The sequence below is a fragment of the Porites lutea genome, chromosome 4 (assembly GCF_958299795.1).
Source record: "Porites lutea chromosome 4, jaPorLute2.1, whole genome shotgun sequence".
NCBI lineage: Eukaryota > Metazoa > Cnidaria > Anthozoa > Scleractinia > Poritidae > Porites > Porites lutea.
The window spans coordinates 11,235,923-11,250,410 of NC_133204.1; the positions used below are offsets into that span (position 1 = coordinate 11,235,923).

The 14,488-nt window shown below is 41.6% G+C and overlaps 2 protein-coding genes across 2 annotated transcripts in view; both read left to right on the plus strand.

The window, feature by feature from the left end:
- LOC140935865 (uncharacterized) overlaps positions 1-14,488 on the plus strand; it is a 31,998-nt gene that overhangs the window by 16,128 nt on the left and 1,382 nt on the right. The window contains exons 15-17 of the mRNA XM_073385442.1: positions 5,144-5,213; positions 6,561-6,620; positions 7,715-7,789. Coding sequence (XP_073241543.1) covers positions 5,144-5,213; positions 6,561-6,620; positions 7,715-7,789 — 205 coding nt within the window. The remainder of the gene's footprint in view (positions 1-5,143; positions 5,214-6,560; positions 6,621-7,714; positions 7,790-14,488) is intronic.
- Positions 10,118-12,441, plus strand: LOC140935864 (uncharacterized). Its single transcript, XM_073385441.1, has one exon. The coding sequence runs from the start codon at positions 10,420-10,422 to the stop codon at positions 11,248-11,250; it is 831 nt and encodes a 276-aa protein (XP_073241542.1). The 5' UTR covers positions 10,118-10,419; the 3' UTR covers positions 11,251-12,441.

Sequence of the window (14,488 nt, forward strand, 5' to 3'; positions counted from 1 at the left end):
AGGGGGTTACAACGGGTAACAGGGGGTGACAAGAGGTTACAGGGGGTTACAAAGGGTTACAGGGGGTTACAAAGGGTTACAGGGGGTTACAAAAGGTTACAGGGGGTTACAAAGGGTTACAGAGGGCTACAAGAGGTTACAAGGGGTTACATGGGGTTACAAGGGTCTACAGAGGGTTACAAAAGGTTACAGGGGGTTACAAAGGGTTACAGGGGGTTACAAAGGGTTACAGAGGGCTACAAGGGGTTACATGGGGTTACATTGGGTTACAGGGGGTTACAACGGGTAACATGGGGTGACAAGAGGTTACAGGGGGTTACAAAGGGTTACAGAGGGCTACAAGGGGTTACACTGGGTTACAAGGGGTTAAAAGGGGTTACAAAGGGTTACAGAAAGTTACAAGGGGTCACAAGGGGTTACAGGGAGTTAAAAGGTTTACAGGGGATTACAAGTGGTTACATGGTGTTACAAGGGGTTACAAGGGGTTACAGAGGGTTACAACGGGTAACAGGGGTGACAAGAGGTTACAGGGGGTTACAAAGGGTTACAAGGGGTTACATGGAGTTACAGGTGGTTACAATGGATAACATGGGGTTACAAGGGGATACAGGGGTTTACAGAGGGTTACAAGAGGTTGCAAGGGATAACAAGGGGTTACAGGTGGTTACAGTGGGTAAGATGGGGTTACAAGGGGTTACAGCAGGGGGTTACAAGGGGTTACAATGGATAACATGGGGTTATAAGGGGATACAGGGGGTTAGAAGAAATTACAGTGCGTTACAAAGGGTTACAGGGGGTTAGAATGAGTTACAGAGGGTTACAAGGGGTTACAAAGGGTTAAAAAGGGTTAGAAAGGGTTACAGAGGGTTACAAGGGGTTACAGAGGGTTACAAGAGGTTGCAAGGGATAACAAGGGGTTACAGGTGGTTACAGTGGGTAAGATGGGGTTACAAGGGGTTACAAGAGGTTACAAGGGGTTACAAAGAGTTACAATGCGTGACAAGGGCTTTCAGGGGGATACAAGGGGTTACAGAGAGTTACAATCCTTACCATGGGGTTACAACGGGTTACATGAGGTTATGGGGGGTTAAGGGAGGTTACAGAGGGTTTAAAAGGGTTACAGGGGCATACAAGGGATTAATAGAGGGTTACAAAAGGTTACAGGGGGCTACAAAGGGTTACAGGGGGTTACAAAGGGTTACAGAGGGCTACAGGGGGTTACAGGGAGTTAAAAGGGTTACAGGGGGTTACAAGGGGTAACAGGGGGTTGCAAGGGCTTACAGGGGGTTACAACGGGTAAAAGGGGGTGACAAGAGGTTACAGGGGGTAACAAAGGGTTACAGGGGGTTACAAAAGGTTACAGGGGGATACAAGGGGTTACAGGAGGTTACAATAAGGTTACAGGGGGCTACAAGGAGTTACAAGGGGTTACAGGGGGTTACAGGTGGTTACAATGGGTAACATGGGGTTACAGGGGTTTACAAAGGGTTACATGGGGTTACAAAAGGTTACAGGGGCTTAGAAAGGGTTACAGGGGGTTACAATGGGTTACAGGGGGTTACAAAGGGTTACAGGGGGTTACAAAAGGTTACAGAGCGTTTCAAGGGGTTTCAGGGGATTACAAGGGGTTAGAGGAGGTTACAATGGGTAACATGGGGTTACAAGTGGTTACAGGGGTTACAAAGGGTTACAGGGGGTTACAAGGGGTTACAGGGGGTTACAATCGGTAACATGGAGTTACATGGGGTTACAGGGGGTTAGAAGGGGTTACAAAGGGTTGCTACGGGTTACAGGGGGTTTCAAAGGGTTAAAGAAGGTTACAAGGGGTTATATAGGGTTACAGGCAGTTACAGGGGGATACAAGGGGTTACAGGGGGTTACAAAGGATTAGACACAGTTACAAGGGGTTACAAGGTGTTAGAGGGGGTTACAAAGGGTTATAGAAGGTTATAAGGGGTTATATAGGGTTACAGGGGGATACAAGGGGTAACAGGAAGTTACAATAAGGTTACAGGGGGCTACAAAAAGTTACAGGGAGTTACAAAGGGTTAGAGACAGTTAGAAGGGGTTAGATGGGGTTACAGGGGGTTACAGTAGGTAACATGGGGTTACAAGAGGTTACAGGGGGTTACAAAGGGTTACAGGGGGTTATAAGGGGTTACAAAGGGTTACAAAGGGTTACGGGGAGTTATATAGGGTTACAGGCGGTTACAGGGGGATACAGGGGGCTACAAAGAGTTACAGGAAGTTACAAAGGGTTACAGAAAGTTACAAGGGGTTACAGGGGTTACAAAACGTTACAGGGGGGAACAAGGGGTTACAGGGGGTAACAAGGGGTTACAGGGGGTTACAAGAGGTTACAGAGGGTTGCAAAGGGTTACAGGGGGTTGCAATAAGGTTAAGGGGGCTACAAAGAGTTACAGGGGGTTACAAAGGGTTACAGAAAGTTGCAAGGGGTTACAAGGGGGTTACAAAGGTTTACAGGGGGTTATATAGGGTTACAGGCAGTTATAGGGGGATACAAGGGGTTACAGGAGGTTACATGGGGCTAGAAAGAGTTACAGTGGGTTACAAAGGGTTAGAGACAGTTACAAGGGGTTACAATGGGTTACAGGGGATTAAAAAGGGTTATAGAAGATTACAAGGGGTTATATAGGGTTACAGGGGGATGCAAGGGGTAACAGGAGGTTACAATAAGGTTACAAGGGGCTACAAAAAGTTACATGGGGTTACAAAGGGTTAGAGACAGTTACAAGGGGTTAGAAGGGGTTACAGGGGGTTACAATAGGTAACATGGGGTTTCAGTGGGTTACAGGAGGTTACAGGAGGTTACAGGGGGTTACAAAGGGTTACAGGGGGTTACAAGCGGTTACAGGGGGTTACAAAGGGTTACGGGGAGTTATATAAGGTTACAGACGGTTACAGGGGGATACAGGGGGCTACAAAGAGTTACAGGAAGTTACAAAGGGTTACAGAAAGTTACAAGGGGTTAGAAGGGGTTACAGGGGGTTACAATAGGTAACATGGGGTTACAGGGGGTTACAAGAGGTTACAGAGGGTTGCAAAGGGTTACAGTGGGTTACAAGGGGTTACAGGGGATAACAATGGGTAACCTGGAGTTACAAGGGGTTACAGGAGGTACAATAAGGTTAAGGGGGCTACAAAGAGTTACAGGGGGTTACAAAGGGTTACAGAGAGTTACAAGTGGTTACAAGGGGTTACAGGGGGTTACAAGCGGTTACAGGGGGTTACAAAGGGTTACAGGGGGTGACAAGGAGTTACAAGGGGTTACAGGGGGTTACAAAGGGTTACAGGGGGTTACAAAGAGTTATAGAAGGTTACAAGGGGTTATATAAGGATACAGGCGGTTACAGGGGAATACGAGGGGTTACAGGAGGTTACAATAAGGTTGCAGGGGGCTACAAGGAGTTACAGGGGGTTACCATAGGTTACAGGGGTTACAGGTGGCTAAAATTGGTAACATGGGGTTACAGGTTGTTACAAAGGGTTACAGAGCGTTTCAAGGGGTTTCAGGGGGTTACAAGGGGTTAGAGGGGGTTACAATGTGTAACATGGGGTTACAAGGGGTTACAGGTGTTTACAAAAGGTTGCGGGGGCTTAATTGAGGTTACATGGGTTACAAAGGGTTACAGGGGGTGACAAGGGGTTACAGGGGGTTACAATGGGTAACATGGAGTTACATGGGATTACAGGGGCTTACAAGAGGCTACAGGGGGTTACAAAGGGTTACTAGGGGTTACAGGGGGTTCCAATGGTTTCAGGGGGTTACAAAGGGTTAGAGAAGGTTACAACGGGTTATATAGGGTTACAGGCGGTTACAGGGGGATACAAGGGGTTACAGGAGGTTACAATAAGGTTACAGGGGGCTACAAAGAGTTACAGGGGGTTACAAAGGGTTACAGAAATTTACAAGGGGTTACAAAAGGTTTGAGGGGGTTACAATGGGTTACTGTTGGTTACAAGGGGTTACAGGGGGTTACAAGGGGTTACAGTGGGTTACAAAGGGTTACAGAGGGTTACAAGGGGTTACAAGGGGTGACATGGGGTTACAAAGGGGTACAGGGGGTTACAAGGGGGTTACAAGAGGTTAAAAGGGCTACCGAAGATTACAAAGGGTTACAGAGGGTTACAGGGGGTTAAGGTTATTCCGTAGTAAAAGAACCTAACATAGATTGTAGATGAAACTTGGTACACTGATGTAACAAGTCAAGAAGATGATAAAAAAGTAATAAAAAGTGGGGGTCACCGTGCTGGTTTTGACGTCACAATGCTGAGAAATACGGCTTTTTTGGACCATTTGTGAAAAACCGCGCGCAGCCCAAAACTAGACAAAAACGAGAGATTTTTTTGATGATGCATGTGGTATCGCACGGAATTTGACGTTATTGTATTGTTTATCCACTTACATACTTTCATTTTTTTTTACGCTCCAAGGTAGAATTGAATTGGACACGCGCTATTCGACCCGTGATAGCTCAATCCGTACAATTTAGTAAAATTGCCAAAAACTGAACATAGATTTGTGTAAATTTTTTTCTCATCGAAAGGAAGCACTGTCCTTGTTAAAATCATGAAATAAAAAATGGGGGTCACCGTACTCGTTTTTGCTGTAGAGCTGCAGAAAGTGCGCACCAAATGCATTTTCTCCGAGTTTTGTGAGAGGACTGGGGCGAGTTTCAAAATAGAATGTATGTGAAAGGGGGAAGAAAGTATTAAAAAATCTGTTTTTACAGAATTTACATCGAGATATCACATTTAGTATACAATGCGATAAAGAAAGCGTTTAAATAAAAATCAAAGTGAGTAAGCGCAAGTTAAACATCCACTATCGAGGTTCTCCGTGAGGAAGTCGAACTCAGCAACACGCGTACTGCCCACGTTATGCACATTCCCAACACATTGAGTCTCACCCCGGCAAGAAACAACCGCAAGCAAAAATTCCAATAGCGTTTCTGTTCAGTCAACTTCATTTTAATAAGGTTACTTCACATGCCCTGTTTTACGGCGGCCATCTTGTTATGCGCAGTAAGAGATGCGCAGTGCAAAACCAGGGAATCACCTTAAGAAAAATAAGACAGTACTCGCAATCTAATAATGGCGGTTTTGTTTTTTTACCCCACAGCCCAGTGGTTTCACACGCAATGAGTAATTTAGATCTCTCAACCATGGAGGACTGGCTTACTGCTTTTATGGTATGAATTTTAGCTTTGTTGGTTTTATTGCTTTGTTTTGGGATATTTTCTCTCGTTCGAAAGAATTCTTTTCTCTCAGAGAAGCTGGTAATTGGTAGTATAACTTATAAACCTCTACAAAAAAACCCAGACCTTTAGCTCATGGACGTCTGGTTGGTGTCTTTCTATAATGCGACCTTGTGGGTTTAAGCTTTGAAATCTTTTATTGTTGTTGTTGTTGTTGTTGTTACTATATCGAGGACACAATTCAGGTGCATTTTGCGTGAACAACTTACATCAAGATATCATAATAGGACCTATTAATTATGATCTCTTGCTTACATATATGTTGAAATTTCGGTTGTAATTTCCTTCCTTTTGTTCTGGATTAACGTGTTCCAGTGACGTGACATAAAGATCTGGTGCGAAAGTTGCGGAAATGTTAAATTTATAGGCAGGAAGAAGTGCCATTTGGATTCGTTCTAACTAGGAATCTAAGTCTAACTTTTCCGGTTGAACAAACTAAAAACGTAGGCGTTGTTATTTTATAATTTTCACCAGAGGTATCTTGAATTTTTTCGTTAATGTATAACCTGGTCGCAGATGTATAGCTCTTTGTCGCCGCTTCACAAAAAGAATCCGGCCCTTATCCTAGGACGGCGACGGGGAAGAAAACGTCACTTAAAAAATTGTTGAATTCGTAAAAACAATATACAAGTTCAGAAAGAGAGAAGAAATTTCGTCGTCGCTTGTTTACGACTTCCATAATACGTGAACGTAGGCATTTTCCCCTCGTAGTCGTGCAGTTACGGCGAAGAAATGTAGAAAAAAGCGAGATGCACGTGCAGAGTTGTGGTTTTGCTTATTAGACCTAGCTTTTTTACCGTTCTCGTTGCCTTTGCCGTCGCCGTCGTCGGATCTTAAATTCCCCATTGAATCCGAGTGAGGAAGGCGGTTCTGGAACCAATTTTGTACAGGTCAACAAACATGGTTTCCGGCGTTCGTAGCAACAAGCGATGACAAAGTTGTTTGCGGGACCGTCCTTAAATCGCGTATATTTCGGAACGAAACAGTCTGGACTCCAACCCCCTTGACTAAAGTTGCATTTTTTCTTGGTATCTAGTCTATCTAGAACAGCGACACAAGATTGTTTATGGCGAAAGGGAGACTTGTGTTTTTCCTTTTAGTAGCATATCGGGTCAGGAAAACGTGTAAAAGGTCGTTGAGGACGTCCGGTAATGATGTGACCCATTTTTAATTGTCAAAATATTAAATATAAAAATTAGCGAGTATGGATTTGCTTTCGGCTTTGCAGAAGTCACTAGGTAGTCTCCGTTAATGTTTTTCTTTTTCTGTTCCTTTTGACAGGAGTCGTTTGCTAAATCAGACAAACAGCAGAGTGGAGTCATAGACTTGCCATCATTTGTGGTAAATTTCTTGTGTTAACTCATGTTTACTTTGAGCTACTTTAACCCCTTCCTTACCTACTTTAAAGTGTAAGAAACGTTCTCTGGGATCACATCAATAAATAGATTATACTACACGGTGGCGAGAAGATATGAATTTTATTTTCGAGTGGCAAAACAATATTTTACGAACCAGCGCAGCGAGAAAAACTGAATAAACTCCTACACCCAAACTGTTTCGACCGTAAAGTGAAGACCTTCGACCTTAGTATTTCCGTTCTTGTGTTATTTTTGTTTCCTCTATTTTTCTTTTACTGAAACATTCAGTCAAAGTTAAACTGAAAACTTTTCAAAATCCTTTTAAGCACTGGAAACAAGTGAAACTGAAACGATCGGTCAGAGTTAGACTGAAAGCTTTTGATAATCCTTTTAAGCACTGTCGCGTGCACAGCGTGCATTTTCTCTCTTGAATCCGCTGCTGTATGACAAAATTTGAACGGAAGCATTACCCCCGATCAACAACACTTGGCCTGAAATGGGATAAAAAAAAACTCCCGGCGCTACTGTCTAGTTTTAAATGGAGGCATTTCTGTTCGGAACTTGTGGGATACTTTTAATTACAAGAAATAAAATTTCCGGCAGTCTTCCAGCAGTGAAGGCAAAACACAGCACCGTAGTGTCAATCTTGAAGGCTGTAGAAACAAAGACAAGTACGAAAAAGTTTCGAGAATTTATTTTTTTCAACAAAAACAAGCAAATACGTTAGTTGGCCATATGATAAAGCCTTTATTGACCACGTTTGCTTGATCAAGATGGCTCAGTGGGTATTGGTCTTTTTCTTTCTCTTCAGGTTTTCTTTTTCTTATTCTTTGCCTTGCTATGGACGTTTCAGCTCAAAGCAATGCAAAAAAAAAGAGAGAAGTTGGCCCATATCCTTTCGTCTTCATCAAACATACGTGCTGATTTAATAACTCATGTATTGTTTGCCATACACCCTCTTCTGCTTTTCTTTACCACATCTCCAACACTAATCAATGAATAGTATCACAGACTAATAGTTTATCTGTCCCTGGTTGAGTAAAACCACTCTGTATTTTTCGTGTCTTTTATTATTAGAAAATGCATGCCTCTGTTTTCAACGTTCATCCAGATTCCTTCGTTATTCAGAAAACTCTTGACAATTTGGGCAAGGTGAGTCCTTAACCGCATGAGAGGCGTATTTGTTGCCTTGTATTCCAACGATAATGACCACATTTGTTGTTTCTTGAAAACTCCCATAAAAGGCTAAATCCATACCAGTCCCCTTACTGTATTTCTGAAAAGAGACCCGCCCCAGAATAAGCACTGCCTTTATTTCAATCATGCCTGCTTCTGTCACATTATCAATTGCGACGAAATAATAATGGCATATTGCTAGAAAGACCACGGTTTAGAACGAAAAGGACTATGGGAGATCGATCATTTATGGTGGCGGCCCCAGCCCTATGGAACAACCTTCCTTTGCCAATAAGACAAGCTAAAACATTGATTCTTTTAAACGTTTACTAAGACTTATTTATTTTCTTAGGCATTTTGTTAAGATTTTAGGTACCGTTTTTTAGATCACATGTTTTTGTTTGCGTACAGGTAGATATATATTTTTTAACTTTCCTTAAATATATTTTTTATATATATAGATATATTTTTGTCCTTAAAGACTGGATAGAAAGGGCACACTACAAATAATAGATGTAGTTGTTATTAGCTTTTATTGAAAGCGAATATTCATACTCCCCGCACCCTCCAGCAACACTGAGTTTGGCGCTTATTACTTTTTATTACTGCTATTTACAGCATTTGTAGACGCAACCATCGAAACTAACTATTTTTACGTACTTTCTATGCTATTTTTGTCATTTGCGAAAGATTGTGTGGTACTGTGACAAGCAAACAGGAAGTTATTATCACCAAAACTTCCTCATTTTAGCGGGTATGATAAGGGGCCCCTCAAATAAGCGCCGCAAGCGGAACAAGTCTGTCCGCAAGATGACGATATTTATCTGGTTATTTACAAACGTATCGGATCAATCGAGGCTTCGATTCTCGATAACTGATCACCTACCCCTCCCCCAAGTCACAATTTTGCCCTAAGCGAGAAGTAAGTGTAAATGTTGACTTAGGGGAGGGGTGGGTGGTCAGTTAACCAGAAACCTTAATTGATCTAACTTACCCACTATAAATACTGTTTACCATGATCGTTATGTCTGTCTCTTTTAAAGTGAAGCCGTAACTAAACGCACGAGTTCGGACCGAGGACGGCAGTATGAACATGCGCTGCTGAAAAAAATGTAAAATATTAATAGAAACAAAACAAAATTGAAAAATAAGCTAAAAAAAAAGGAAGAATCAGAAGGAAAATAGGCGATAACTGAAAAGGGACATTCAGTAACTTTAGGGAAGACATTTTGAGCAACGCTCGTCAACCGGAAGTGAGACTTTTTTTCCCTTTTCAAATGTCTTGACGCTACCGAACTGCTAAGTGTCTTTATTCTCAAAGCGACGACTGACCCGAAATTTTGGGCAAAACCACTGCCCAAGAATGCAAAAAGTCTACTTCCGGTTGTGCCCGAAAAACGTCTATGCTTAAGTTCGTTCTTGTTTCTTCAAACCTCACGCTGTCCAAGAAGCTACGAGTTTGATCTTACTTAAACGAAAGCGTACAGAAATGCACAGTTGATATGCTCTGTGTGTAGAGGTCTGTTCTCGAAGTACCTAGGATGAAATAAACCTTGCTCTCGGTTTGTTAAAGCTCTTGTTTCCAGGATTAGGCGTAAGAAAAATAATCCTCTGGCACGCACCCAGGGTATAATTCATATGAAGATAGTGTTAGATTCCTGTGGGAAGTGAAGTGTTTCGGGCAAAGGGATCCTGAAGCACATACAGAAAAAGAGTGGTTCAAGGCTATCTCGTTTATTTTTTCTACGGTCCCTTAGGTAGTGAGCAGATGAGTAACTTGATTTAGTTAGCTACCGGATTAACTTGGCTGATAGTATAAACAGCTACATAGACTTGCGTGACTGTGAAGCTTGGATTAAAATGCCATGCATCTTCTAGAGATATGTTTTATAACATAGCCTGGCTGGTTTCAAACTAATATCTTGGCGTAATCGCCCGCAGAACAAACTAAGCGGTCAGAAGTTAATTTCCTTATTTTAAAACAACAGATGGCCTCGAACACAACAATTTTTGGGGCATCAGTTATCGTAAAAGGGTGTAACGTCGTATTACACGTGATTTGTCACGTGACGAGAACATGATGGTTTCCCGGAAAAACAGGAAACAAAGTACAACAATTATGTTCCAAGCAAAACATGTTCATAAACAGCGCTTGAATTTTTTTTAAAAAAAGTCTACCCATCGCGTACGATTTTCGCTTCTATGCCCTGCTAAAACGTTCAGCAATAGCTAAGATTTGGTGTCAATTGAACTACAAAACTTACCTCACAATTTCCACAAAGACTCAGAAAGAAAACTACAATATTCTATCAATGTAAATAAATACAGGAAAGCGAGTTCCTACATACACATACCATGCAAAAAGGTACTGTGTACGGGCACAGGCAACCCAGGCTATTCACGTACGCAGTCTTACTCTTTTATACTTCGCATTCTCCCGTGAATCTATTATCACGAACTGAAATCGTGACAGCTGCACTTTGGGGGAAGTCCCTTCAGCGGTTTTGTCTACAATAAAGATTTAATTCCGATCTTAATAAACAACTTTCAGTCGGTCGAACACGTTCTTCAGTATTTCGTCCTTCTTGGAGGTGAACGAAGAACCAATGTCGGCCCAAGTGGATTATTGCGTTTTCGTCGATTTCTGTCAGTCTTCTAACATGAAGAAAGCACCGGGGCTGTGTCGCCGCGAAAGTTGTATCAAAGTGGCAGAGCTAGTCGCCTATTTTAGCGTTCTTGTGTGGCGCGTAGTTGGCTTGGCTCTGTTCTCTGTTCATGTTACCGACTGTCTATTCCGAGAAAAACACGCCAACTACCAATGCAACAACTTCACTCTCTTCTCACACGCTTACGAACTGGAAATTGCCTGGCAGGCGTCTTCGATTTTAAACACACTGATTGTTCTTGCAGTCCTCGTAAAAGCGTTTGGCGTTCAGGAATGTTTGTCCGCCCTTCACAATAACTCCAAGCATGCCAGATTTTGGTCTCTGTTTTTCCAACTTGTTGGCACTATTATTTCGAAGATAGTCGTGATTTCTACAGTGCCGCCAGTAGTAACCATTTTGATCGAAGTTGGATATGTATTCATGGTGGTGTCCACAACTCTTGTTGTATACTTTTGGAACGGCATTCCCGCGCCATTCAAGGCAACATACATTAGGGTCCCCCGGGTCATCCGCACGGCGCGTGTTGCTTACGTCATATCGCTTTTCGTTTTCATTTTGGAGTATTTTTTCCTGTTTATTATAACCACAGCTCAAGCCGCTTTCCAGGTAACTGGACTTCATTCAAACTCAGATGGGAACTACTCGACTATTCACATATTAGCTGTTGTGTTAAATTTCACTGAAGCGTCTTTTCACTACGCCATGGTGAAGTTTTTCTGGAACAAGTTCTTTGACGATAGAAAGAACCTCTTGGTGAACGACAACGTTTAAACTATCGTTTTCAACTTCTCAATCTATATACTTTCTTTTCTCTTGGCTTCTCTTTCCCGTTACTTCTACCGGCCTCCAAAAACCCGCGAGGTTCTGCGATACACCTATTCCTCGTAAAAATTTAAAATGAACTGCGAAAAAAATTACCTTATTATAGGAAATTGATTAACGCTCCATTAAATTAAGGTATTGGAAATTTAATTCGACGTTCACAAAGAAACAAAGCTTCTTGAGACAACAGGAACAAAGTTAAACTTATAATCCGAAATAAAAACTTTGTTCGTGGTGCTTTCCCTAAAGTTACGAAGGCGGTCAAGCGAAGAAATCTGTCCATTTCGAGGGTTCTTCACAGTTTCACTGATACTAGCGGATCCGCGAACCTGATAAAATATTCCTCTTTTTCAGATGTCAAGAATGTAGAGACTGGTGGCAGGGTGTCTTTTTTCTAATTTAGACTTGCTGACTTACTGCTAGATCAGGAAATTGCGTAGAGCGACTTGACTTTGACAGTTGAATCTAAGTTTTAGACGTATGCAAATTCTGAGAAGCTAGTGAGTTTTAGACGTACGCAAATTCTGAGAAGCTAGTGAGTTTTAGACGTAAGCAAATTCTGGGAAGTAAATGAGTGCCCCCTGCAGTGCCCGTCTTAATTTCAATTTGCCTGCCCGTATTTTGAATCTTCTAATTTACAAACAAACCTGTTGTTAACCATCAAGGCAGTGCCTTGTTATGTATGTTAAGGACCGTTCACCTTGGATTCAGATAGAGTGTTAGATGCCGGCGCGAGGTTTTAATTTTTCCTACAAAAAACGAGTGTTTTTGATTAAGTAAACGGACTAGCTCGGACTCGACTCCACGACAAGTCATAGGGGTGTTTGAGGCTTCTCAATTCTTTGAAATTGGTGTTTTAAAAAGAACAAAATTAAACTCAAACGAATGCGCTATTTTTTAAATCGCTTCAGTAAGTTGTATCACAAAGCGTGGCGCAGTTAGAGCAATGTTTTTGTCGGTTCTCTTATTTGCACATGAATGGTTTAGTTTTCCTCGTCCTTAACGTGACTTGGCTGTTGTCCAAGACCATCAAAGGCTGTTTTTACTGAAAGATCTTCCGGCATTGATGATGGCAAGTATGGGTGTACAAGTATACTAGCGATTCTCACGCTGACATCACGTGTCGACATAAATGTGCTAACCAGAAGTGCGTTGGTTCTTGAAACAAAAGATTCTTGTGTTTCACTTGTTACAAATTTGCACAACAAAGTAATGTTTGTAAATTGTGATGCCTTCTATACTCCTTGAAAGCGAAATGCATGGAGTGATTTATATTTCTTTAGAACACGACTGCGCTGAGTAGTTAAATTCCCGCTAAGTTTTGATCGCATGAGTGGTTTTGTCTGCGTACTTAATTTTTTCATTTTGTTTCTTGGGCTCCTTTTTTCAGTTCTATTTGTTGTTGGTCACGTATTATTTTCGCAGCCGTCGGCAGTTCTTGTAAAACGATTTTCTGCTACAACTATCATGGAAACTAACCACTCTCTTAATACTTTCGCAGTTTCGTTGGACATAGGGTTGCATTTGGATACTTCAGGCATCGAAGTTTAGTTGAGGGAAATAAAACCCAAACAGGAGTGATAAACATTGTGAGCTTACACATTTTTATATGAAGCTCACAATGTTTATCACCGCTGCTTGTGTTTTATTTCTGATTAAACTACGATGGCCCAAGAAAAAAAGCATTTATTTGAGGGGCTGATCGCGCCAGTCGAGCTAACCTCGTTGCCGAGCTGGCTCGCTATGCATGGTGACTTTTATCCGTTCGTTACATGACCCAACCTGCGAATACAGCCATTTTTCCTCCATCCTCTTCCTCACCGCTAGGGACAAAAAATTTAAAAAATTTAATCGACGTTTTTTGGATTGTGAAATGAGGGTGACAGTTGAAAAACAAAAAAAAAACTAAACAATGACGCCGCGGTCAACTCTTTGTTGCCAGATAAGGGCAAAATTCCCCACTTTCAGTTTCAAGAGCTCACCTGCCCGTTTTTTCTTGTAGTTGTAAAATATAACAAATAACTTTTCACTGAAATTTGACAAATCGACAACGTTAGAAATGGCGTTTAAGTTTTGCAAACACTAAAGTGGAACCACAAGTCGCAGGCGAGTGGTTTTACTGCAAATTTTTAAACATCTTGATGTCATTTCTATGGTCGATAAGAGTAAAGAATATGGAAAATTGTTGTCTATTTTGTTATTTACAATTGACAGTTTTTTACGTCCATGTTTGTTGAAGTTTTTCTCGGAAAATTACGCGCGCAAGGCAAAGAAATACAAATTGCGCTGCCAACATGTGTTTTTCATGATATCCCCGCGTCACCATAACTCTCGACCAATCAGCTCGCGGGAAAATCCCTCAGTTGTTGTAAAGCAGCCTACTTAGGTCTACGTAGGAAAGAGTAAGGGACGGACCATTAGAAAAGTTATAGGGGGTGGGGGTGGGGAAGTTTCGAGAGGCATGACTTTTTTTCGGTAACATTTCCCTCGCAAGAATTTTTTTTGGGTGTGTTGGGCTGCTCAGTTCTTTAGCAGTGGTGTGTATAAAGAATAAAGATAATTTATAAACCTAAGGAAACTAAAGCGAATACGCTGTGTGATCCTTTTAGTATTTAATAAGTGTGGCTCAGTTTATAGCAAAGTTTTTGTTGGTTCTCCTATTTGCATGTTAAGAGTCAGCATTCCTCTTCCTTGACTTGACTTGGCTTTCGTCCAAGCGCATCTTTTCCAGAAGGCAGCCTTTGCAAGAACTTCCTTAATAGACCAGTTTCGAATTAAAAAATACCGCTGAATACAAACATTAACGACACATTCATACAGGGTTAGCCTCGACTTAAAGTAACATATTCATAAATTCCGGCAAGTAAATGTTTGAAATTTGAATATATACAATAGACAGAGCAATAAACAGGTCTTTTTCTCGTTGGAATTGTGAATATATTTACTTCAGTTGGAGGCTAAGCCTGTTAAAAATGTGTCTTCACTTCTTTAATTCAGCGGTCATTTTAATTCAGCGAACTCAAAACTGGACTATTGAAGATAGCAAATATGCACTTACTCCTCTAAAGCGAGGAAGTCTGGCGGCGAGTTTTTCACAACAGTAGTGCCGTAGTTACATTAGGTTACGTTTGCATACTTTTTTTTCTCTTACCTCACACCTGTTTTGCAGTCTAATTGGCATTTGGAT